The sequence below is a fragment of the Orcinus orca genome, chromosome 10 (assembly GCF_937001465.1).
Source record: "Orcinus orca chromosome 10, mOrcOrc1.1, whole genome shotgun sequence".
Classification (NCBI taxonomy): Eukaryota; Metazoa; Chordata; class Mammalia; order Artiodactyla; family Delphinidae; genus Orcinus; species Orcinus orca.
In genome coordinates this window covers 36824582-36848659 of record NC_064568.1, presented here as the reverse complement: position 1 = coordinate 36848659, position 24078 = coordinate 36824582, and the positions used below count along the sequence as shown (strand labels likewise).

General features: G+C 55.5%; 1 protein-coding gene across 4 annotated transcripts in view; it reads left to right on the top strand.

Annotated features, from left to right (window-relative positions):
* Positions 1 to 24078, top strand: part of TEX264 (testis expressed 264, ER-phagy receptor) — a 29398-nt gene that overhangs the window by 1978 nt on the left and 3342 nt on the right. For 3 of the 4 annotated variants that reach the window (XM_033424501.2, XM_049693571.1, XM_033424503.2), the window contains exons 3-5: positions 1536 to 1827; positions 10221 to 10442; positions 22969 to 23137. In XM_033424501.2, the coding sequence (XP_033280392.2) occupies positions 1570 to 1827; positions 10221 to 10442; positions 22969 to 23137 (649 nt within the window). In that variant the 5' untranslated portion in view covers positions 1536 to 1569. The remainder of the gene's footprint in view (positions 1 to 1535; positions 1828 to 10220; positions 10443 to 22968; positions 23138 to 24078) is intronic. The other variant, XM_012532357.3, reaches the window with a different exon arrangement.

Here is a 24078-nt window from a genome sequence, read left to right as displayed (position 1 = left end):
AGCAAAAAATTTTGATACCCAGAACCCACAGGGAACAAATTATTCCATACAGCTGTTTTCCATAGGGTCAACATGTTGATTTTCAGCTCCTAAAGCTTTTAAAATTTTAAGTACTTGGGGTGAGAATGTTCTTCCAATGGGTCAGATGCTTCCATTCCTCTTTAAGTAGTCTTCTCTGTGGTGCGATTTTTTTCCCCCCCTGGGTGACGCAGGTCAAGCCCTCTGTGTAAGAGGGTTAGTTTTCTGGCCCCAAGTTTCATGGAGTTCCGGGCAGTCTGTCTTGAATGGCTCATACACCAACCTATGTGTTGTGTCGCTAGGCCTGCTCTTTGATAGCTTCTCTGCTTTTTATTTTTTTCTCCCCTGAAACAAGTATCTTTATTGCTTGTACCATGCAAATAGCAAATACGGGAAACAGGGAAAGGCCATTGAGGAAGAGGGAGAATTGTCAGATAAATGACATACACAAAAAGGAAAAAAGACACCCCTGCCCTGCCCCAGCATACCTACCCCAGGATGGCTTCCTGTAAACTACCTAGTACAGGAGGTCAGGTGGGGAGATCAGAACCACAAAAACTGAATTCCAAATATCTGGAGATGTTGGGGAGAAGGGAAGGAAGGGGGAGGGACAGGGCAGCAAGTGGACCCCAGGTGTGGCTCCCCGCCAGGCTAGCACCCCTCCACCATAGGATGAAATGCTCCAGCCGTGGGTAACTTTCACAGCTACCTGTTGTGTCTCCACTTCTAGCAGTCTTTTCCTCCTCCTCTTCCTTGCTGTTTCTAATCTATGGACTGGGAAAGTGAGATGAAGCTTGTTAGCACCGGTAGCTCTGCTCAAGTCTGGGAAGCATAGTGCTAGACTTTGTTCTGCCTGCTCAGGCTATTTTAACCTCGTCTCTCCTTTGGTTCTGGGTGGGTGAGCTTGTTGGAAAGCAGTATTTCACGGGCCAGATGTGCTTAGCAGAGGAGAGCTTCCTACAAGAGTCCCTTCCTGTGGCACATTTTTCCCCCTGACGTTTTGTTCCTTATGGTTTCCCTGTTTTTAAATACGTGTTTGGGCCCTGTGCTTGCCTGTCCTCCCTCTGGCAGTGGCCCATGAGGCTTGGGGAGTCTGGGCAGGCAGTGTGGCTCAGTTGTGGTAAGAAATAAGGAAGAGGCAATGTGGGGAAAAGGCAGGCTGGCTGACGTCTGGCCCAGCAGGGGTGGCTGGTCAGGGCCAGGAGTATGTCCCTGGCTGACTCACTCCTGCGCCCCTCTATGACTCAGCTACCCCAGGTGTGACCAAGGCTGCCAGCTGACAGAGCTGCTCTGAGAGCCTCAACAGTTGTGATTAAGAAATAAAGAGGCTTGTAGCTTCAGTCATCCTTTGTAACTCCCTTCTAGGTCACTATGTGTGTAAACACCTCTGGCTCCTGCCTCTCCCACATCAGAGCACCCAAGGCAGGGCTGAGGCTGGGCCAGAACTGGCTGGCGGGAAGGTGGGCACATTGGTCAGACAGGCTACCAGCCACCTCTTCCTTCTGTCTCCTTTGCAGCTGCCTTGGGGTACGGCGTGGGGGGCACAGAGCCATGTCGGACCTGCTACTCCTGGGCCTGATTGGGGGCCTCACTCTGCTGCTGCTGCTGACGCTGCTGGCCTTTGCTGGGTACTCAGGGCTGCTGGCCGGGGTGGCAGTGAGTGCTGGCTCACCCCCCGTCCGCAACGTCACCATGGCCTACAAGTTCCACGTGGGGCCCTATGGTGAGACTGGGCGGCTTTTCACAGAGAGCTGCAGTGTCTCCCCCAAGCTCCGCTCCATTGCCGTCTACTATGACAACCCCCGCATGGTAAGGAGCCTCCTGGGCCCTGGCTGGGGTTCTACCCCATGGACAGACATGGGGCAGGGCTACTTGGGCAAGGGGTGTTCTGGTTTCTGGGGAGGGGTGGGAAAATCGTTGAGCTGGCTATGCACACCACCTCCTCTCTGAGCTTGAAGCTCCTTCCAGATTTAATCTGGACTTCTGCTCCAGATTTCTATATATGCTGGCTTTCTACTTGTCACGATATGCTGGCTTTCTACTTGTCACGATATGCTGGCTTTCTACTTGTCACGATCTAATTTTCCTGGCTTGTCTCTGCCCATGGACTTCTGAGTGCAGGGGGCCACACCACTGTGAGTCCCTAGCCTCTGAGGGGGCGTTGGTCTGTTGCCTCCTCTTCTCTCCCTCCCTCAGCCCCATTTGAAGCCAGCATTCTAAGACCAGACCATTTCAGATGCTGCCCTCTCTTTGAGGTCATATCATGTTTCTTTGACTTCCCTCTTTCAGCTCTTGTGCTGAAAGAAGGTGGAATCTTCCAGCCATTATGGTGGCCCCTGGCCCAGGGATAAGGCATTTCTTTGGACATCAAGCTGCCTGGTTGGGAGAGTGCTTTGGGGGCAGGTGGAGCCAGGTGAGCTGTCCAGAATGTCCAAGATGCTGGGGTCAGAGACTAACCTGACATCAGTGACACCCTGTAGGCATATGGCTGTATTTACAGCCTGTGGTGAATCAGGACTCACCAATATGGCCTCCTGCCATGCCATGAGGTGGTGCTGCCCACAGCTGCATTGGGCTGGCAGCTCTGCCAAGGGTTCTTCAGCCTCCAGCTCTGAGCCTTGGCACACCAGGCATTGAGAATCCCCAGCTCTGGTTTTCTTGCCTGGAGAGCTCAAGTGGGCAAGGCCTGTAGCCTCCATACCATGTGCTGAACAGGCCTCAATGGGGTACTCAGTCGAAACAAGGGTGTGCTGACTCCCTCTCTGTGCCAGGTTCTGCTTGACACCTGCACTCTGGAGATGAACAGACGTGGCCCTGCCCTCAGGAAGCTTTGTGTGGTTGGCAAGTCAGCCGTATACAGATGCATCTCCAGCAAGACACTGTGTTCAGTGCTCACAGAACTTTGAGCGAGCTGTGGGTTTGCCTCAAGTCTGCCAGGGAGGCTCAGAGAGGAGGTCTTCTGTCATGAGTAGAATTTTGCTCTACTGGAAAGGGCCTCCTGGCTAAGGGAACTGCAAAGTGCAGGCCTGCAGATGTCGGCTGACAGAGGAAGTGTGGCAAGTGAACACGTGGTGGGCGGAGAAAGATGTAGAAGGGTTTGCTGGGCCAGGTGGTGGGAGGTACAGTAGGTTGGGAGGAAAGGTACAGCACAATTTGCCACCTTTGATTTAGGAAACTAAGTGGATGGCAGGTGGAGGAGGGAAGGAGACGAGGCAGGGGGCCATCGAGGAGATTGGGCTGGGTCTGGGTGAGAGGTGATATGGCCTGGTTGAGGGATGAGTAGACATTGAGGTTTTGAGGTCACATGGCTCGGAGATGGCACTAAGTGACAGTCAAGAACACTGGGGCCCAAGTGGGATGGGGCAGGCATTGGGCTATGGGAAGCTCCTAGACCAGATGCCGGGCCCCCACCCTTGCAGAGGTCTCTTGTGTAAGTCCCTTTCCCTCCTCTACCCTCCCCTGGACCCTGCCCCTCCTTCCACATCTGACCCAGTTGGAACCCTCTGCAAGACCTCAGTGGGAGGGATGAGGGTCCTTGCAGCTGCCTCTTTCCTCACCGGCATGTCCTGTTCCAGAAGCAGTACATCGCCTCTTGAGTTGGAGGTGCTAATTCCAGAATGGGAAAGGGCCAAGGCAGCACGGTACATTTGGGTTATTGCTGGAGGCTGGTTCAGGGAAAAGTGAGATAGAAGAATCCTGGCATGGGACACTCTCCCTATGGCCTCCTGACCCAGCCACCTCCAAGCAGCCCACTGTACAGCTCTCCTGGAGGTGTGGTGGACTGTCTGAGGTGGTGGGACTTGGGTTTCCAGGGTTGGCTGGGCACAGCCCGACTTTGATACCAGTCTGGGGGCCCATGGCCTGAGAGGACAGACTCAAGGTTAGCAGTCCTGGGTTTTAATTCTGTCTCACCACTGTCCTGCTGTGTGGTATTGGGCATACCACATACCCTCTCTGAGCCTCCATTTCCTCATCTGCAGAGTAATGTTAAAAATACTGCTTATAGGTAGGCTGGCAAGGGTTAAATTAAGTGACATAGGTGAGCCATTCACCCCAGTACCTTGCCCTCAAGAAGTTGTTGTAACAACAACAAAAAATGGGTGGAAAAAACACTCATGCTACTTAGGTGTGATGAGGGGTTGTTAGGCTGGGCACTCATAACCCAGGCTTAGACCCTAGGCCTGGCTGTGACCATCTGGTTGGCACAGAGAATGAATATATATGTCTAAAAGTGGCCCCTCTGATCCTGTCCATCCCAGTCCTTGGTCACTCTGGAAGAAACTTGTGTCCCTATTCAGAGCTGGGTCACACCCTGGCACCTGCGATGGCTCACCTGCCTGGCAGAGATCCTAAAAGGTTCAGGGAACCCTGGACCCCCAGGCTTCAGGTGCTCATGGCTATCACAGACTATCTGGTCCATAAGGAACTGAAGCCTCTGGGTCCACACTGCTGATATTATAGAGGAGGAGACTAAGGAGCAGTTAGCAGGAGTTGTGGTACTATCTGAGTTTACTCATGCTTTTTTATTTTCATTTAGCAAATATTTGAGCACCCTGTCTGTGCCACTCTGTCCTGGGCACTGCTGCACAGTGGGGACCAAGGGGCCCAGCCCTCAGGCCGCCTCAGTGGGGGTGGGGGGTGTCAGGGAAGCCTGAAGGACAGGCCTCATCCAGTCCTGGGGAAGGCCAAGAAGCCAAGCTTTCTGCTCCCCAGCTGCCTCCTACAGCAGTGTCCAGCATGGGGCCCTGCATAATATGGTTCACAGAAGGAAGGGACAGGATGTAGGCTGAGCTGTGGAGTGTCCCATCCCCATTCCACCCTCCCCAGCACAGCACAACACAACAGGAGCCAGAACCTGCTTCTCTGAGTGTGGGAGGAAGTGAGGCTATTTCAGGTTCTGTGAGTGGGGCAGTGAGTGACCAGGTGAGAGGTGGCCATGTGCTCTGGGTGCCGCCCACCCCCGTGAGATATAGACTGACAGCTCCCCAGCCACACCCCTTCCAGGCCTTAGCTGGACAGAAGGAGGCTGGTTCCTGAGAAAGGCCTGGTGAGCCTCCCCTGGTCTGGCTCTGGGCTCAGGAAGTGACACAGAGAAGGGTACCAACAAGGCAAGATTGTGGCGATTGCAATGGACCATTTCATATGAGATGCTGCTTGAGCATATATCCTGGAGATACATATGTATGTCTGTATGTCAGTTAGCCAGCCAGCCCTATATTTTGGAGTTCTCATGGGATAAGCCTGTAAGATCTGGGCGAGTGGTTCTTGTGGTGCAGGAAGAGGGATTCCGTTCTTCATCCCTGAGGGCCTTGGTGGAGGTGGGGGGAAGGAAGGAAGGAGCATGTGGCAAGAAGTTGACAGACTCTGGCAGTGGCTCATAGGTGTCCCTCTCCTCTCCAGGATGCCACATTCATGGAGTGTGGCCATTTCCTCTTTTTTTTTTTTTTAAGTCAATGATTTTTTTTTTTTTTACATTTGTTTGTTTGTTTGGCTACACCGGGTCTTAGTTGTGGCACACAGGCTCCCAGTCTCAGCATTCGGGATCTAGTTCCCTGACCAGGGATTGAACCCTGGCCCCCTGCATTGGGAGTGCTGGGTCTTAACCACTGGACCACCAGGGAAGTCTCGTCATTTCCTCTTCTAAGTGCCAAGGGAAGGGGGTGATTCCAGAGTCAATCAAGGATCTGTCCCCACCTCTCCACCCGCCCCCTCAGCACACGCACAGACACACACACACAGATCCAGTTCTGTCCTGCCTTTGTATAGTTCTGCCCTCTCTCTCCTGCTTGGACAGTGACTTTTGCCTCCCCTCCTGGGCCTAGTTCCTCTGGGAGCCTTGGGTGTTGGGAAGGAGGTGGAGAGGACCCTGAGCACCTTATTTGATCCTAACCAGTTCTGGCCTGTTAACAGGCCCTAATGGCTGGGCTGCTGTTCCTGTGCCCATGGGCCTGTCCTGTCTGCCAGCCTGGCCCTCCTCCTCCTGCCCCACCCTCTGCTGCCACCGCCTCCGCTGCTGTGTTTGGGGCTTAAGTAACCTGCCTGCTTGCCTGCCCTTGTGGGGAGCTTGGCTGAGGCCGGTGGGGCATGGCAGCCTGTTCAGCTCACCTGGGGAAGGTCTAGGAGGGAGTGCTGCCTCCAGGCATGGAGGAGTTTGGGGAGGGGACTGGTGGCGGTTGGGTACTGCCTTTAGTGAACTAGACCACACTGAAGTTTCTTTTTCCCCCTAGTCCACTGAGAATCGGTTTACGGTCACCACGTCTGCAGGGGCTGAGGCCAGTAAGAGTTTTCTGACGTAGGCCTGTGCCGTACTTCCCCTTCAGTATATGTGGGGATGGTGCCCCCTGCTCTCCCTGGAGGCACTGAGGTCACATGGAGCCTGGGAAGGGGTGGGGTGAGGGAGTAAGATTTCCCAGGATTGAGCCCTCAACAAGGGCAATGGGAATGTGAGCTGAGCTGATGCTTCCTGGAGGCCCAGGCCATCGCCTACCCCAGGTACCCTGTGATGATTTTCTGCTAGATGGAATCTAGGTTTCTGCTCACAGCAGGTTAACTGTGGGCCCCTGTGGAAAGGTGGGCTGGGTAGTCTGGCCAGGGAGGAGTCAAGGTATCCCTCTGGGTCTGGGATTGGCAGACAGTGCAGCTGTCCCAGTCAGATTATGCAGGTTATGGACCTGGGGTGGCCCATTTCTAGTGAACCCAAAGGCTGGGTTTGGTCTGGGCTAGCTGACACCATTTTTTTCTTCCTGGATCCTGGAATTTATTGATCTTGTCCAGTTTCCAGATTCAGTGAGGTCTTGGCCAGGCAGAGACCCTCTCTTCGCTATGGCCTCACACAGCAGGGTCAGCAAGGTACTGCAAGGCCTCTCCAGAAGGGGCAGTAGGGCCAGCTTGTACCCGGAAGCTGTAGGTTCCAAGCAGACTGTGCTCTTCTTAGAATGCTAGGACTCAAGAGGCCTCACAGCCTGAAGGAGATAACTCTGGTATCTCTTTCCTAGCACTTTTGCTCTGAGGGCAGATTCTGGATGGGCCTGCCTTACTGAAATTGGTGGTGGGTCTGGCCACTGCCCTGTCTCCCTGGTATGGTTCCTTGCTGGTGCTAGTTCTGGTCCAGCTCTTGTTCTAGTCATAGGTACCCAGAGAAATGACTGATACAGGGAAGAAAGGGAGAAGACACAACTGGAAGGCCCAGCCTGCCCTTCGAAGATCAGGCCCAAATAAAGACATTGTATTGAACCAAGGTGGGTGGGGTTTCTAGCCATCAAGACACTCCTGCTTTCTGGGCCCTTGACCATCTCAGTGGGCCATTCCCCTGGAGGTAGGCCTGGGCTCTCCTGGGAGCCCAGGAAAGCCTTCCCCTGCTCTGAGACCAGCCTTGCCACTCCCCAGCCTGTCTTAGGCCCTGCCCCATCTCCTCCTTGCTGGTGCCTGGTTCAGATGTCTCCCAGCTCCCGCTTGGTATGGGGCTGCTTAGCAGGTGGTGGGCTTGCTGGGTAACCTCCGAGTCTGCCCCTTAGCCACTTGGACAGGGGAAGGGGCAGGAAGTGTTCTCACTTCTGGAATTGAAAAGTTGCTCAGGCAGGAAGGGAGTCCCTGTGCCCAAGATCTCAGGAGCCCTGTCTCCTTATTAGCTGCTTCCCTCCCCCATGACAAGAGTTCCTCCTTTTTCAAGGGAGAGGGAGAGGAGGTTTGCTCATGATGCAGAGCCTGTGCGAGCAGGTTTATGCATGCATGCCTGTACTATCGCTGAAGAACTTCTGTGCACAGGATCCTGGACCCGGAGTGGTGGGGAGGAGAGGCCACCAGTTACAGTGCAGCAGAAGACCTGCTCCCTCTGGTGGGCATTTTGGGATCAGAGATGAGGAGCTGCTTAGTGAGGAGCAACAGAGGCTTTCAGGAGGAAGGTTGAGCTGAGTCTTGAAGGATGGTTGAGTTTCCCAGGCAGAAAGAACTCTGCAGTAGGGTTACGAGGACATTTCAGGCAGAGGAAGTAGCCTACGCAAAGGGAGGAAGCATGGGAGGATGTGGCATGTTTGGGGAGCTGCAAATAGTTCTGTGTGGGGGTGTGGTGGGAGAGGAGGCTGGTAAGGCTGGCTGGCCAGAGCCCGGATTTGTCTCTCCCTCTGCCACTCACATGATTAATGGGCACCTGCCCACCTGGGTCTTGGCCCCTACTCAGGCCTAGGGATGCAGAAAAGGAGTGCTAGGTCAGTGTGTGGACAAATCCAGGCAGTGTGTTGTGTGGGCCACCCTGAGACAGCCTTGCATGCTGGCCTCGGAAGTTTCATCATATAGGTGAATTGGGATCCATTGAGAGGTTCTAAGCAGGATGATCACAGGTGTTCTGGTGCCTTTGGGGGACTGAGAAGGATGTGGAGCTGGAAGGTCCGTGAGGGCTGCTGAGGTGATCAAGACCCTGGGACCCAAACCCAGGCAGGCCAGGTGTTGGAGAGGAGATTACCAATTGACCTTCCATCCATTTCTCTGTTTAACCTGTATTGGATGTTTCTTTTGTATAGCATAGGTCGCTAGGGTTAGTTAGGAACATGAAGATGGGCTTTGCCGCAGACACTGTCCTTTGGTCTGTCAGCAGGCGGCCTGCCAGAGCCACCTGCCTTTCTGGCCATCCTCAAGTCTTGGGTGTGAATGGGGCAGTGGCACCATCTAGAGACAAGAGGTGGTACTGCAGTGCTCTCCAGCGCCTCTGGGTGGGGTGGGAGGAGCGTGAGGTTGAGAGAACTGACTGAGCTGCAAGGTTGACTTGATCTGGGTAAGAGTTTACAGCACAGTATTGGAGTCTGTGGGGGTTGCCATTGAGCCACCCTGAGAGGCTCTCCAAGAGGGTGTTTGGACCTGAAGGATGGGCAGGGAGGAGCTACATGTTCAGAGTTTTGGGTAGATGGGCATCCTGGGCCAATGGTTACGTGTTTGGCCAGTGTCATAGCTACTAATAACTGACAACAAGTATGGAGCACTTGCTGAACCATGCTCAGTCCTCCTGTGAAGTATCTCACAATTCTGTAAGTTGGTATCGAGGAACTGGGGCTTCAGGAAACCAAGGGACTCATCCAGAGCACAGGACTCAAGATTCACACCCAGGCCTGCCTCTCTTCAGAGTTGTGGTCCTGACCACTGCACCGTATTGCCTGCCACGAGAGCCCTGAGTTATGCTTAATGACATAGGATTCAAGGGGACCAGGGCTGCAGAGAGTGGGAGGTGACCCCCAGGGACTACGCAGAGGTGGGAGTCAGTGCCCAAGTTTCAGGCAAAGTGAGACTCTGCATTGGCCAGGGTAGGAAGGCAGAGCAGGCCTGAGACACCCCTGGGGGATTGTTGACAGGACTTGGAAGGGGCCAATGGGAGGGCAGAGACAGGTAAGAATGACTTCACGGTACTGGGAAAGGAGGCTGAGGAGAAGAGCAAGTGGAGGTAGAAGGAGTTTAAATTTAGGGGTCAGTGGCCCCTGAGTAGGGCCTTCAGATTGAGGAAAACCTGGGATAGAGAGCAAAAGGTCTGTGGTAAGTCTTTTGGATTTAGGAAGAGATACCCCTGGGGGCTGGTACAGATTCAGGTGTCAGGAGGTGAGACAAACTGGGACCCCTGATACCAGAAGGAAAAGCAAGTGCTGGCCCTTTCAGGCCTGGAGTTAGGCCTAGGAAGTGTTGGAGACTCACGTAGGAGCCCTTACCTGGGTGGGGTTTGTGGGAGCCAGGGGAGGGAGGGGAGCAGAGTGAAGTGAAGTGTAGGTACTAGGGGTCCAGGGAGACTTAGGGGGAACCAGCAGTCTCAGCTAAGAAGGGGCTTGGGAAGTGGGGCAGGGTTTAGGATAGGGTGTGGGTTGGAGAGGAGATATTGAGGCTCTGGTGATGATGGCTGGCCCTGCCTAAGAGCCTGGGGAAGAGGATCTCACACAGTTTGATCAGCAACCCAGAGTTCAGTTCTGCTTCCTGACCAGCCCTTCTGTGGCCCCTCCACAGCTGGCAGGAGCCTGCCCTGTGCAATGGAGGGATGGAGAGTCCTGCAGCGGGATGCCACAGGCCGGGTTTCAGCAGGAAATTGTCATCTCCATTATGGTGTCTGGGGCTGCGTGGCTTGTTGGAGCTAGTGGTTCTGCCAGGCCCAAGCTGGCACAGAAGCCAGGAAGCAGGAGGTCTGTGGGCCTCCTTCCTTTGCCCAAACCTGACACCCTGCTCTGCTTCCCCAGGTGCCCTCTGAGAAGTGCCGCTGTGCGGTGGGCAGCATTCTGAGTGAAGGTGAGGAGTCACCCTCCCGTGAGCTCATCCGACTCTATCAGAAATTTGGCTTCAAGGTGTTCTCTTTCCCGGCACCTAGCCATGTGGTGATGGCCACCTTCCCCTACACCACACCCCTGTCCATCTGGCTGGCTACCCGCCGTGTCCATCCTGCCCTGGACGCCTACATCAAGGTGAGACACAAGTCTGGTGTGTGTGTCAGGGGGCAGCCAGTCCTTTGAGTGGGTGCTGGGGAGGCCTGCCTAGCCTGGGAGGAAGAGGCTGTTTGGGGAGGGCAGCACCTCGTGGAGCAGGTGCCTGTGGAGCTAGGAAGATGGGCAGAGGCTGCTGGCATTTCTTCCGTACACCCGAGACCTCTTGGGCCCCAAGCATCTCCCAGGAGTATGGGTAGTTTGTTCAGAAACCCAGTCTTGTCATTTAAGCTCTGACTTGGAACAAAGACATCCTTAGTGCTCAGCCCCCACTCCAGACCCACCCTGTCCCTATCCTGCTGGGCCCTGCAGAGCAAGGGCCCTGAGACAAACTTTCCCTGTTGTAAATTACTCCTCCTCTAAAACATTTTGTAAACCTGGGTGCTAGGGAAATGATCCCAATTTGGGCTTGGAAGTGATCGTTTATTCATCTGTTCAACTTGTATTTATTGAGTGTCTGTGCTAGGTGCTATGCTGGATGTGGTGTGACATACTGGTGCATGAAATAGGCATTTACAGTGAGGTGTGGAGATAGGTAATAACGTCAAACAAAAACGGGATACATGCTAGGAAAGTACAGGGTGAGAAAAGGCGGGGAACCAAGTGCACAGAGTGGTCAGGGACAGCCTCTCGGAGGAGGTAACTTCTCAGGCAAAATCCTAGAAGAGCCCTTGGTGGGGCGGTAAGAATGTTCTAGGCAGAGCTAGGGTGAGGAGCGTGGGTTTGATCTAAAGGCAGTGGGAAGTCACTGCAGAGTTCCAGCCAGGATCCGAGCTGCGCCTTTGCAAGATGGGCTCTGCTGTCGTTGGGAAGGGTAGGGCTGGACCATGGCTCATGGGGGCCGGGTGGAGGTGCTTTGAAGCTGTTATGAATCCTGCCGTGCATGGCGGCATCTTGGGCTGGGGCAGTAGCTGTAGAGATGCAGACAAGGGTGGAGACTGACAATTTGTTTTGGAGGTAGAACTGATGGATTTGTGGATGTGTTGGATGATGGGCAGGGGAAGGAGTGGGAGGAGTCACAAGTTGCAGTCCCCTCTGGGCAGGGCAGGTGGGTGAGCGTGTAGTGGTGCTTTCTACTGAGGTATGCAGGGCGGAGGGAGGAACTGGTTTGGGGGGCCAGCTCTGTGGGCTGTGTCAGGGAATCTGCCTGAGGGACCTCTTAGATGGGGTGTGGAGTCCACAGTGATGTGTGTAGTCTGGAGTTCAGAGAGGATTGGGCTGGTGAATATGTTTGGTGACGTGAGCCTATTGACAGTATTTGCCCTGGAGGGTGGCTGAGGCAGCAAAGTGTACAGAGGGCATGGCCAGTGTGGCTGGGATCAGGGAACAGGAGAAAAAAGTTAGCAAGAATGTGAACTTGACGGTTTTGGAAGAACCTGGTGGCTTGTTCTCCAGAGCAGCTTGGGAAAAGGGACAGGGCCTTGGTGATGGAAATGGGAGTTCAGACACGACCTGGTTAAGTGTCTGGTATCAGGGCTTGGGAATGAATAAATGGGGCCCTGGGTCACCAGCTGTGGCCTTCGTGGGCAGAGACAGGAAGAAGAAACAGGAGGGCTGCTGTGGTAGGGAAGGGGCATGGGGAGGATGGAGGAGGATTTCCTTTGTGAGCTGGAGGTTGGCAGCCAGAAGGGTGCTGGGCGTGGGGTCGGGCCGGAGGCTGAGGGGCAGGGTGAGGCAGGAGGTGGGGGAGCTGACTGGTGTTGAGGGCAGGAAGAGAGACATCAGTGCCTAAGGCCTGCTCAGCATTTCACCCAAGGAAGGGCTGGTGTGTGGTGTCTCTGGTCTTGTCTGTGTCATCCTCAGCTTCAAGGGCCAGTCTGGAGGAGCACCCCTGGGAAGAGACTTTCTGGGTTCCAGACCTCAGAACAGGACGTGTGGTGTGGTGGCGAGCAACTCAGCCACCACAGCCTTTTCTTGGCTTCAGGGGTTTATTTTTAGACACCTTTGTCCAAATTTCCTGGCCCCTGACAGCTTCACAAGTTGCCTGGTTTTGACGTCACCTCTTTGATGAAAGCCCTTCCTCCTACCTCCTCCTCCCGTGGGAGCCTGTCAGCTGTGCTCTGGGCTTGATTTTCTTGGGGTTGGGGCTGCAGCAGGGGGCATACCATCCTCTCTCCTGCCTGTGATGAGGAAGCCTGACAGGTGCGGGGCAATGCAAGGGGCTTCTCAGGGATGTCTGCGAGGCGGGCTGTGTGGGCCTGACCAGCTGGGAGAGTGAGACAGATGCCGGGCTGCCCTCAGTGGAGGCACGGCCCAGGTGCTCTGCTGGTTTTGGGGGTGAGGAACAAACCCAGGTGAAAGACGAGGAAGGGGCCGGTTCTCTTTGTTGGTCTCAGCCTGCAGTGGACAGGGGGTGGCCCTGTGCCTCTCTTGGCCTAGGTGACAGAGAGAAGAGAATGTAAGGCTCGCTCTTACACCTGCCCTCTTCCCCACTGCCCTGAGACCAGAGAAAAGAGGCTGCTAATGAGACTCTGAGCGCTTCTGACTGTCCCAACCCTGATAGCTGGCTGCCTTTAACCATGTGTGCGTGCGTGTATGTACATGTTACGTACATGTGCGCGTGTCTTTTTTCTCCACCCCACTGGCTTCTCTCTGGATCTGAGGCTGGGTCTGCTGTGGAGTTGCTTCAGATGCAGTGACAGCAGCCCGTCGGCTTTCTATTTCAGGAGTGGTGAGGGCGGCAGTAGCCAAGAGGAGGGGAGGGAGGGCTTGGCAGGCTCACCTGCTTCCCCAGAGGCTGGGGCGAGGGGTGGAGGTGAATGATCTCAGAGCTTTGGATGAGGGAGGTGGAGAGCAGCTGCTGTTCCGGCAGTGGCAGATGTCTGAGCCTGGGACAGGATTGGTCTCATGGGACAGCAAGGTCCTGGGGGTTCTCTGTGAGGAACCCAAAGACAAGCATTTGTCAGGGCTCTTGTGGGGATTCTGGAAGGATGGCTGGATCCCAGCTTTGTGGTCTGTGTGGCAGCCCCTGGCTCTCTGGCCGGGCTTCCCCAGCTTGGCAGCCTGGCAAGCTCTAGGGGCTGGAAGTCTGCCTTTCTCCACGTAAACCACTGGGGGCCCCAGGCCAGGCACTCTGAGACAGCATGTGTGTGAGGGGTCCCTGGGTTCTGTGTGACTATTTGTCTATGTGGAAGATGCCCCAGCTTTGTCAGGCCGCTCCACCAGGGTCCAAGGAGTTAGCCTCCAGGGCAAGAGGAGACCACTCCCTGATCCCCAGGAAGGGGGTTCTTCTGGCAGCTGAAGGAGGGAACTGAGCTTCCTTGAAATTGCAATGCCACAGAGGAGGTGGGGACCAGATATCAACCCAGAACAATAGGCAAAGGCCTCAAAATTCACCACAAGGTGAGACCAGTCTTAATGAGCGTCCAGGGAAGGCTTGGGGCACATGGAGCAGACCAGAGATGAGTGCGAGGCCTGGGGTCCCACGTATGGGATTGTGTGTGAGTTCCCTGAGCTCGGTACTTGGCTCATATCTGCAGTTGGTGAGGAGATCACTAAGAGTGTTAGACTGGCCAGCCAAGACCCCCGTGCCTGACTTCCTTTCAACAGGATCTATGATCTTTTCCATAAACCCCCTTCCCCAGGGTCTCTGCTTTCCCCAGGTTTTCAAGGGAGGTCTCCTTGTGATGTTTGGGCATCTCCTGAGTTTAGGGAGGGCATTGTCTGTGTGGAGGCTGGTTGGCTGGGTAAATGCAGGCAGGCCCTGGAGGTCAGATAGTGGCTCTTTCTCCATAGAATTGGAGATGTGTGGTAGGCAGAGCAGGTATAGTGAGCCAGTGGGGGAACCTTGGTGGTAGAGTTCTGGGATAGCTGGGTTGATGGGGCTGTTCTACCAGGGACAGCTGTGAGCAGGGACCCCAGACCTTAGTTCTCAGACTGCTCTGGGGGCCAGAGCCTAGGGGCTGTGCTAAGGTACCCCTGTGGCTGGCAGCCAGTGATAGGGGGCTGCACTCAGACCTTTACTTGCCTCAGCTGGAGTAGCTCTGCCTCTGGGTTTTACACATCAGATGACCTCCTGAGCTTTTGTTTGGAGGAGGATGTTTGAGACTTAACTGGTTTGAAAACCTCTGTCCTAAGAGGGGGACACCATTGGGCAGATGCCTCTTCCACCCCTGGCCAACTGCATGTCTGTTCTAGATCCTGAGGACGCCGTGGCAGTTGCAGTGTGAGTGGAGCTGGGAGGTGCCAGGGCTCATCCCTTGTGCAGGCAGGGGCAGGAGGGGTTCCCAGAAGAGGCACTTTCTGGGGGAGCTGGAAGCTGGACCTGGAGGAAGCCCTGGGGAGTGTCACGGTGGAGATTTCCCTGGAGTGGATGTGACTGAATTCCTGAGTGGTGGGTGATAGGCTGGCAGTGTCAAGGGACAGCCAGCTGGAAACTAAGGAGCGGGGGACTCAGCTGCCTCAGCAGGGTGGCTACAGAAGTGGGTCATCCTGTTGAGCGTGAGCAGGGAGGAAGCTCCCAGCAGCATGGTCAGAGTCTGGGTCCTGCCCAGTGGCTCACAATCTCCTGTGTTTGTTTTCCCTCAGACTGTCTGGGTGACTTTGAGGGAGTCAGTGATGGGGGTGGTTTGAGTCCACACTGAGGCCAAAACACCAGTAGGGAGCAGGATGGTCCTGGCAGTGGGAATCCAGGTAAGGAAGCCCCCATAGAATATGAAATTTGGGGTCATCTCTTTCCCTGCCCATCACCTTTGCTGAGCTAATTTGGGAGAGTTCCCGAGCTTTATTTTTAATAAGGAAGGCCTTCCTGGTATCTCAGCTCAGTCACTTACTCTGCACTTATTTACTGGGTCCTCTTTTGTGTGGCATTGTTTGGGGCATGGAGGAATGAGCTAGGAGGCAGGCATAGGGTCCTAATCAAAGCCAGCATCCCCATTGTTTTACCAGTAACGACAGTGAGACCTAGGGAGGGGAGGTTACCCAAGGTCAGGAGTTGAAGCAGTGGCCAAGTCCAGACTGGATCCCCTGGGCAGAGAATCACTGATGGCTACATGCCTTTTGCCACTCTGCTCTGTCCATGATTGGGGCTGGGGCCAAGAGGCTGAGGACTGTCATGAGCTTGGGATGCACTGGGAGTGGTACCCAGAGTGGGCCTGGGATAATAGCAGCACTGTGGCCTAACACCCACTTGACCCTCTGTCTCCAGCCCTGGTGGGCAGAGTCATAGGCTGAGGCTGTCGATTTGGGAGCCTGCTGGGGGAGCCAGAAGCAAAAGGCAGGAAGAGCCTGGCTGCCCATTTGCCCAGCAGGGACTCATTAAGGGTTACCTTGGCAGCTGTTCTGGGCACAGGAAGCAGCTGCTGCAGGTGCCTTATTGGTCCTCATGTCCTTACCCTCAGTGAGGTGGAGATGGCTCCAGGGCTAGCTTACCTGCCAGGGCTGCGACCTGCTAATTGGCCTGCCCCAGTTCAGGGAGGAGGGTGTGCTCAGTAGCACCAGGACCTGGGGCTGAATGATAAGCCCCCAGAACTCTTTCCTCCCACCATCTCTCCCAGCCACAGGGCTTAGCCTAGGGGGAGTGGGGTGGGGAGGGGAGAGATGGATTCACTGGGAAAGGCAAAGCAACCTTTGGGGGTGGGGAAATTTGGGCTGAACCTTGAAGGATGGGTAGTGTTCTCCAGGTAGGAAGGCAGGTCAGGCAGAGGCATTGACGTGGACATGGCCTGTGTATCCATTGTGGATGGAGTACAGGGGAGGAGCAAGAATTTGGGCCCAAGAGATGAGGCTGGGTCCTGCAGGTTTTAGAGAGCCACTAATGGTATGTGATCAGATGAGTGACAGCATCCAGGCTGGCTTTGGAACAGGACTTGAGCACTGGGGGATGGAGAGGAAGAGCCAGAGGCCACAGTCCAACTCTGAAAGAGAGTAACAGAAGTTAGCAGAAAGTAGCAGTGACTCTCCATTCCCAGATTTCCCCGGGCCAGGAGGAGACCCCCCCCATCCCAATTCCACAAACACACACCAAGGCTTGGCTTCCCTGACTCCCCTTAGGAAGTTGCCCCTGGATGTTGAGGTGTGGGGACCCACACAGGAGGCTAAGGCTCTCCCCTCTGCCGGCCTGGGGCCCTGAAACTTGTTCCTCAGCCTCTCAGGCTTCACCCCTCCCCACTCCCCTATCCCAGTAATGAAAGCACAAAGCCAGCCTTTGCTGGGGCGGGCGTGGGAGCCACCACTCTCGAAATACCAGCTCAGATATTGTAGCTTGGCAGCCCTGCAGGACCCTGGGGGCTGAGGCTTGTCTGGATGGTGCTGTGGGCTTGGGCCATCACCAATCCAGAGAGAGCCTTTTTCCCCAGGCAGATGGGCCTTACCAAGGAAGGATTCTTTTGCTCTTTTCCAGAGAGCTTGGGATTTCAGGAACAAGGAAGGAGGAGAGATTCCAAGGAGGGAGATCCCTCCAGAGCAGAAAAACTCTGCCTTTTAGTGGAGCCCTCAGATCGGGAGAGGCTGTCTGTCTGCTTATGCAGACAGGAAACCTAAGGCTCCAGAGGGAAGGTCTTTCCTGAGCAGCAAGTAGAGGTACCAGTCAGAGATGAGAAATTCAGGGCCTTCTCCTCCTCCGTTACCTTCTGTCTTTCTCCCCACCTCTCCGTCCCCACTTGCCCAGCTGTCCTTCCCTCTGGCACTTCCTGATTCCTCTGGCTCCCAGGTGCTTGACTTCATGGCTCCATCTGCACCAAGCAGCCTTCCTGCTGCTGGATAATCAATCAGCAACATTTTCGTTGGCTTATAAGCCGAACTGGGCTCAAGGTCCTTGACTGCACAGATGCTGCAGACTAAGTGGCAGGATCTCGGAGAGGGATGGGCTATGGAGCCTGCCATGGCAGCAGCGTCGTCTGGGAGGCTGTGGCTCCCCTTCATTTGGAAGGGAGAGTGTTAGGATCCCAGGTCTGAGCCCCTGAGCTCCCCGTGTAGGTACTCACCCCCACACTCCCCAGCCCTCTGCTCTTGCTCCACAAGGGCTCAGAAGGCCAGAGCAGGGCTGAGCTGGGATTGAGTATTGGCTATCTGGACCCTGGGGAAAGGCTGGGCATGGCTGCAGATCAGGACCTGCCTAGCCCACCCAGGTATTAGGATGCTTAAGGGCCTGTGCCCCCTGTGCCTGCTTAGAGGGAACTACTCTTGCCTGCTTCTGCCCCAGCCCACGCTGGTCTCCACTGCTGCTGAGGCCCCCCTCTTGGGCTGCCCAGGAAGCCATGGCCTGGGTGAGAAGGAATATGAGCAGAGGTGTAAATTGCATGGCAAGCTGCCGGCTCTGAGGTGAAAATGAAAAGTCTTCAGGCAGCAGCGGCAGCAGGCACAGCAGGCTGGGGTGCCAGGCACAGCGCCCTGCTCTCCCTCACACCTTCCCCCTTCTGCAGTCTTCCCCAGACTCCCACCCAAGCCTTGCTTCTCTGCCATCCCCTCCCCTGCCATTTGGGGTGGGGGTGGGCTCCCCGTTCGGCCCTGGGCTAGACCTGACCCCAAGAGGGCCTTCATCTCTTTCTTCCATTATATCTTCTAACTGGCTGATTAGTGCACAGAAAAATGGGCTGTGCTTTTGTTAATTTTGTGAGCTTAATATTTTTGGTAGCTTCTCCATTGATTCTTTTTGGGTTTTTCAAGTGTACAATTGTCTTTAAGTAATGGGGGTTTTGTTCATATTTTCCAATTTCTCACTTATTTTAAGATCATCTATTCCAATCTCTTTATTTTACAGTTGGGGAGATTGAGACCCAGGGAGGGGTCAATAGCTAGGCCAAGGCTCTGGGCTCCTGCCCGGAGCTCTTTCTGCCACTTCCTTCCCCCTATGTCCCGTCCCTGGCAACCCCATCTCATTCCTTTTCTCCTTTGCCTCTCATTTGCAGAGCTTTGGGCTGTCCTGCTCCAAGGGAGAAGGGTACTCACCATCCCTTCTGCAGGCTCTCCCTTGCTAGCACTGCAGCATCCCCAGAGCTGTCTCCTGCTGTCACTTCCTGCCCCACAGACAGGCTTAGGTTTTGGTCCAGAGGCTGTTGAAAGGCCCATTGGGTATAAGAGGGAGCATGGGAGAGGGAAGTTGACGGAAGTTCCTGGGCAGAGTAATAACAATGTGCCACATTCCAGCAGCAGCCCCCGCTGCGCCTCCCCCATCACTTTGCACATTCGATGCAGACCAGCTGCCTAAGGGGCCTCCAGGGTCTGAGCCCCCACTTGGCAGGGACTGCTATGTGCAGGCGGGTGCACGTCAGTGTCTGTGAAATTAAAAATGAGCATGCCTCACTTCACCCAGTGAAGAGATGCCATCACCTTGGGTGGGATGCAACAGCTGTTTGCTGGCTGTGTGGCTGCCCAGCTCTCCAGCCTGGCGTGGAGGGATAGGTAGGACTGGTCCACTCAGAGTGAACAGGAAGACCCAGGGCCCCTCACTTCAGTGAGACAGGAAGTAGAGGGCTGTGATGGGGTGGAGATTGATAGAGCAGACCTCATCCCTTTCTGGGCCTAGAGCTCATCTAGGAGATGCATGACCCAGACCTTGGCCTGCACCCATTGCCTTGTCCTTTTGAGGATTTGAGGCCGCATAGCTCTGAGCAAACCCAGGCTCTGGGCAGCCTGGGAATGGGATCCACCATGTCTCCCCTGCTGGGCCTGACCTCTTCTGCACGCCACACTCTCCCCACCCCTAGCCCAGGCCAGGGCACAGGTTGATGGTTTGAGAGCAGAACACCAAATGAGAGTAGTTCAAGTCCTCTCTCTTTCTTCCCTCCTCCCCTCTCCTAATTCAGTAAGAACTACCAGGGGTGGCACTGTGGGTCCTATGGGGAAACCTTGGCTCGGCATATGCCAATCTGGTGCCTTTGCAGGAGCCCTGAGCTGCACCCCACCCAGGACAAGAGCTCAGCCTGAGGTGAGGAGGGAGCGTGTGGTGTGTTCCCAAGGTAGCCAGGTCAGTGGCACCATGGCAGCCTTTTGTGTGCTGCTCCTTCCCTTGTCTGCCGGCACCCCTGTGGGCGGTGTGAGCACCTGGTGTTGGTGCAGGAGTGGTGGGGGGAGTGCTGGTGGCTGAGGTCTCCTGGAAATCCCTGCATTATGGGTGGTGTACCAAGTCCACCTATTGTTTCTGTTTGTGGAAGCCCCAGGGGGGAGGGAATCCTTGGAGGTGTGTCTGAGGGACTGGAACTCTGGAATCCAGTTTCTAGCAGTTCCTAGTGGCACCTTGGCATGATTAGCTGACTTCTTCCTATTAGGCGGGGAGGATTATAGACATCTGCATCTCTCCCACCTTGGAGCAGGGCTTTGTGATCCCCTTGAGTCTGCGTGTGCGAATGAGTTGCCCTGGTTTGTGGCCTCATCAGGTAGCCCGTAGCTTCAGTGGCCAGAGCAGGTTCCCCTGTCCTGGTGATGCTTCCTCAAGCGTCTGGCTGTCTGGTCTGTGGGAGGGGTTGTGCCCAGGGCTGGGAAGACTCCAGGCCCATCCAGTCAGTCCCCTTTCCCCAGCAGTACCGGCCCAGTGTGGCATTGGCCTGGTGTCCTTGACAGTCAGTTCTCCAAGGGCTCCCTGAGGCTAGCTGAGGGAGAAGCAGCTGGCCTTGCCTTACTTCGATGATTTTCCAATATTTACCAGGTCATCAACACGCTGCCCGGGCCACAGCTCCTGCTGTGCAGAGAGGACCTGAGAGCTGGCCCATGGCTATCCTCTCTTCCCTCAGAGACTGCACCTGGCTGGGAGGGAAAGGGCTTGTTCTCTCTGCCTGATCACTTAGGGACAGGGCATATGGCTAGTCCTGCCCCCACCCTCCATCCCCAGCCCCCCACTGAACTCATTCTTGGTCAGTGGGCAGAGCGTGGAGAGGGATCTCAAGGAGAGGCTACAGGGACACTTATAAGCCCCTCCCCCTATCTATGGGCCTGGTTTGGAAGTTTCTGCCTTTACCTTCTTCCTGCCCCTTCTCTGCCCCTGAGTCTGAATTTTGACAGGATCCAGCATGTGTTAAAATGATTTGGGCTGAGCCGTCAATGAGATTTTAATTAGCTCCATGCCTCTCTCCAGTAGGGAGGGCCAGGGTCCCCCAGGTGGCTTGGGTAGGACTGGGCTGGGCTCGGGTATTAGGCTGCCCCTCCAGGGGCCTGGGGACAGGCTTGGGCAACTGGCATTCTCTGTGTGGGATGCTGTGAGGAGGGAGGGCTGGGCAGGGAAGGAAGGGCTGGGTAGCCCCAGGCCACAGTTTTCTCTCCCTCCTCTGTCTCCCCTGTTCCTCTGTTCTCCCGGATGGCTTTGAGATGAAGGCGACAGCAAGGATGGAGGATGCAGTTTCCATGGCAACGGGGCTGTCCACAGCCAGGCAACTTCAGAACCGGGCTCTCCGGAGGAGGCAGATGCACAGAGCAGCCACAGAGAGCTGCCTCCCGCCTGCCAATGAGGGGGCTGGCAGAGCAGTTGGCAAGGGTGGCTGCTTGGTGCTACCCACCCTGATGCCTGGCCTCCAGGAGAGGGTGGAAAGGGCGCTGCTCCCTCTTATCATCCCTGTTACTTCCAAAAGGAAAGCTAGGCAGGTGGCTTGAGTGTTGGCGAGGGTTGTCCCTGGAATTTCTGGGTGGACACAGGCTCTGATTCCTAGAAGCATCCCCAAAAGCCGACTGTCTTCAGCCCTTGAGAGATGGGCCTCCGGGTAGCTGATCACCTCTCAGCAGCTTCCTTTTGGACCCTTTGAATGCCCAGAGTATGGAATGCTGGTGAAGGCCATGCCCTGATTGGGTTCGGGAGCCCTTTCCCTCTAGCTATCAGGGAATGACCTGGACCTTCTTCAGGGAGCCTCCCTGACCCTGGCCTCGTGACCAGTTCACTGAGTGGGGTTCAGGTTTGGCAGATGCTCGCCCCCAGGTGCTGGCAGTAGAGGAGCCCCAGAGCCTGGTAGCTACTCATTCCTGATGTTGTCTTCTTGTTCACCCTCCTCCTGAAGACCAGGGCTGGGGTGGGTGTGTGGGCAGGTGGAAAAGCAGAGGCAGCCATTGATGTGTTTGGAGATGGGAAGAGCTGGGGGCATGGCCTTATTAGATGGCCAAAAGAGCCACCCATGTTAGCAAAGAAGGTCAGACTCAAACTATTAAAAATAATGACTTTCCTTCACTGCCCCTGGAGGTGTCAGGGCTAGGGTGTCCCACTCTGTTCAAGCTCACAGAGTCTTAGGACGAAAGGCCTTGCCTGGGTCACCCATGGAGTCAGAGGCTGAGCTGCAGCTAGACCTTGGGCCAGGACATCCACCCCCATGTGGCCTCCAGCCGGCTGCTGAGGGCCCTGGCTGGATAAAATAAACCTTCCTTCCCTCTCTCTCCCGGGGGCTCATTTTTCTCTCTCTTCACTTGCTTCAACTGGAGGGGGGTTCCTCAACCCTAAGCGTGGCCAGGCAGGCAGACAAGTGGAGTCCTGGAGTGGCTTCTCCCCACCGGGCAGTAAGTCTCTCATTACCGCTAAGTGGAAGGCTCATTTCAGAGCTCATGGTGAGAGCCGGACGGGTGCTATAAATAGCCGTGTTGTGAAGGCTGGCGGGTGAGCAGTGACAGGGCAGGGTCCTTGCAATCATCTTAGTGGATAATTGTGCTCCATTGCGGGAAGAGGGCAGGCTCAGGAGCAAGATGCACTTGACCCCTGTTCTGGTTTGTCTGCCTGTCTCAGGGCAGCTCTGGCATGTATCTGTGCCCCTTTCACATACACTGGGGGCTACGGAGCACTGGGCTCTGTGTTCACGCAGAAGGGAGTGGAGTGCCTGTCTACACGTGGGGCCCTATAAGCTGGCACTTCAGCCCACTGGGGAGTTGGGCAGTGTCCAGTATTAGACCTACTTGTCTTGTCTGTTCCTCCAGCCTAGAGTCTGCCACCTCCCCCTTGGCTGAAACTCAGGACCCAGGTCTGAGAAGGGGTGGGAACCAACCACATCTGACAGTCTCGGAGGTTGGAATAGACCTGAACCAGCAGGGGAATGGGAGTAAGAGAGAGGTTTAGCTGGCCTGGAGCTCCTATTAAGGGTTAGTCAGTAACATGTCTGCAAGGGCAGGGGCTAGAGGCCTGAGAGTCAGGGGCACTGCCTCTCCTGATATTGGTGGGTCAGTCAGCATTGTCCAGGGCAGAGAGGAGGTCAGGGCCATGGGATCCTGAGATGGCAAGTCTGGCAGGTCAGACCTTGGCTTGGCTTGGGTGCCTGGGGTCAAAGACTGTGGGGTCCCTATCCTAGGGTATTCTGGGGTGCTAAGCTTCATGGCTCTGTGAGACCAGTGCTTTCTGGAATAGCGTTTTGGTCCCAGGATTAGCAGTGCCAGGCTCCTGGGTTCTTTTAGCACCTCTCCTAGGACTCCCAGGTCCTCAGACCACTGCCCCCTGGAGTATGAGGTCCTGCCCTTAGGATGCTGTGTGCGTGCCCTCGGGAGATTGGGGCAGGAAGCAGAGCCAGCCCCCTGGGAGGGAATAAATAATGGACAGTTCCTGGGGCCACTCAGGGACGTGTGGGTCTGAGGCCCTGTAGGGCTCATTCCGCCTTTCGCGCTCTCCCACAAGGAGCGGAAGTTGTGTGCCCACCCACGGCTGGAGATCTACCAGCAAGACCAGATCTATTTCATGTGCCCACTGGCACGGCAGGGAGACTTCTATGTGCCTGAGGTGAAGGAGACAGAGCGGAAATTCCGGGGCCCTGCAGAGGCCAATGATGCCCAGGTGGATGGCACAGGTACGGGGCAGGGGTGTTGCGGGGGGAAGAGGGTGGGGCCTCCTCCCTGGCTGGGTCGCACTGTGGGTGTCCAGGCGAAGCTTCACAGAGGTGGAAGAAGGGACCCGTCTACCCACGTGCAGAGTTACTTGTTCTTAGACACGCAGATCCATGTAGGTGTGGCTTCACACGTTACCCCTGGCAATGCAGATACAAAGACCCTGCCTGGATTCCCTTCAGATGCAGCAGGAGTACCCTTGGAAACACAGATCACAGACAGCTGGATGCTCATGGGAGGGGGCTGAGGCTGCTCAGGAAAGGCATCACTTGGGTGGGCTCGTCAGGAAGTGAGATTGGCTCTGGATATGGAAGGTAAGGAGAGGAACAAGGTGTCCCCCAATATGGGGCCCCACCCAGAGCCAGCTGCTTTCTTCCTTCCGAAGAGGAACAGGGGGACTTCCCTGGTGGCCCAGTGGTTAAGAATCCACCTGCCAATACAGGGGACACGGGTTCGAGCCCTGGTCCGGGAAGATCCCACATGCCGCGGAACAACTAAGCCCGTGCGCCACAACTACTGAGCCTGCGCTCTAGAGCCCACGAGCCACAACTACTGAAGGCCATGTGCCTAGAGCCCATGCTCCGCAACAAGAGAAGCCACCGCAATGAGAAACCTGTGCACCACAACGAAGAGCAGCCCCTGCTCGCCACAACTAGAGAAAGCCCACGTGCAGCAGCTAAGACCCGATGTAGCCAAGAATAAATAAATCAATGAATCAGTCAAAGAGGAACCAGAGAGCATGCAGAGGGGAGCCAGGAGATCAGCACCCTGCCCCTTCCATCAGAGCCAGCCTTCCTACCCCAGGTCCAGGCCAGTAGGTTGCTTGCCTGCTCTCAGCCTACCCCCTTTCGTGACCTCTTGTAACCCTGAGCTGTCCCCAGGTGCGAGGGGACCTGCTGGTAAC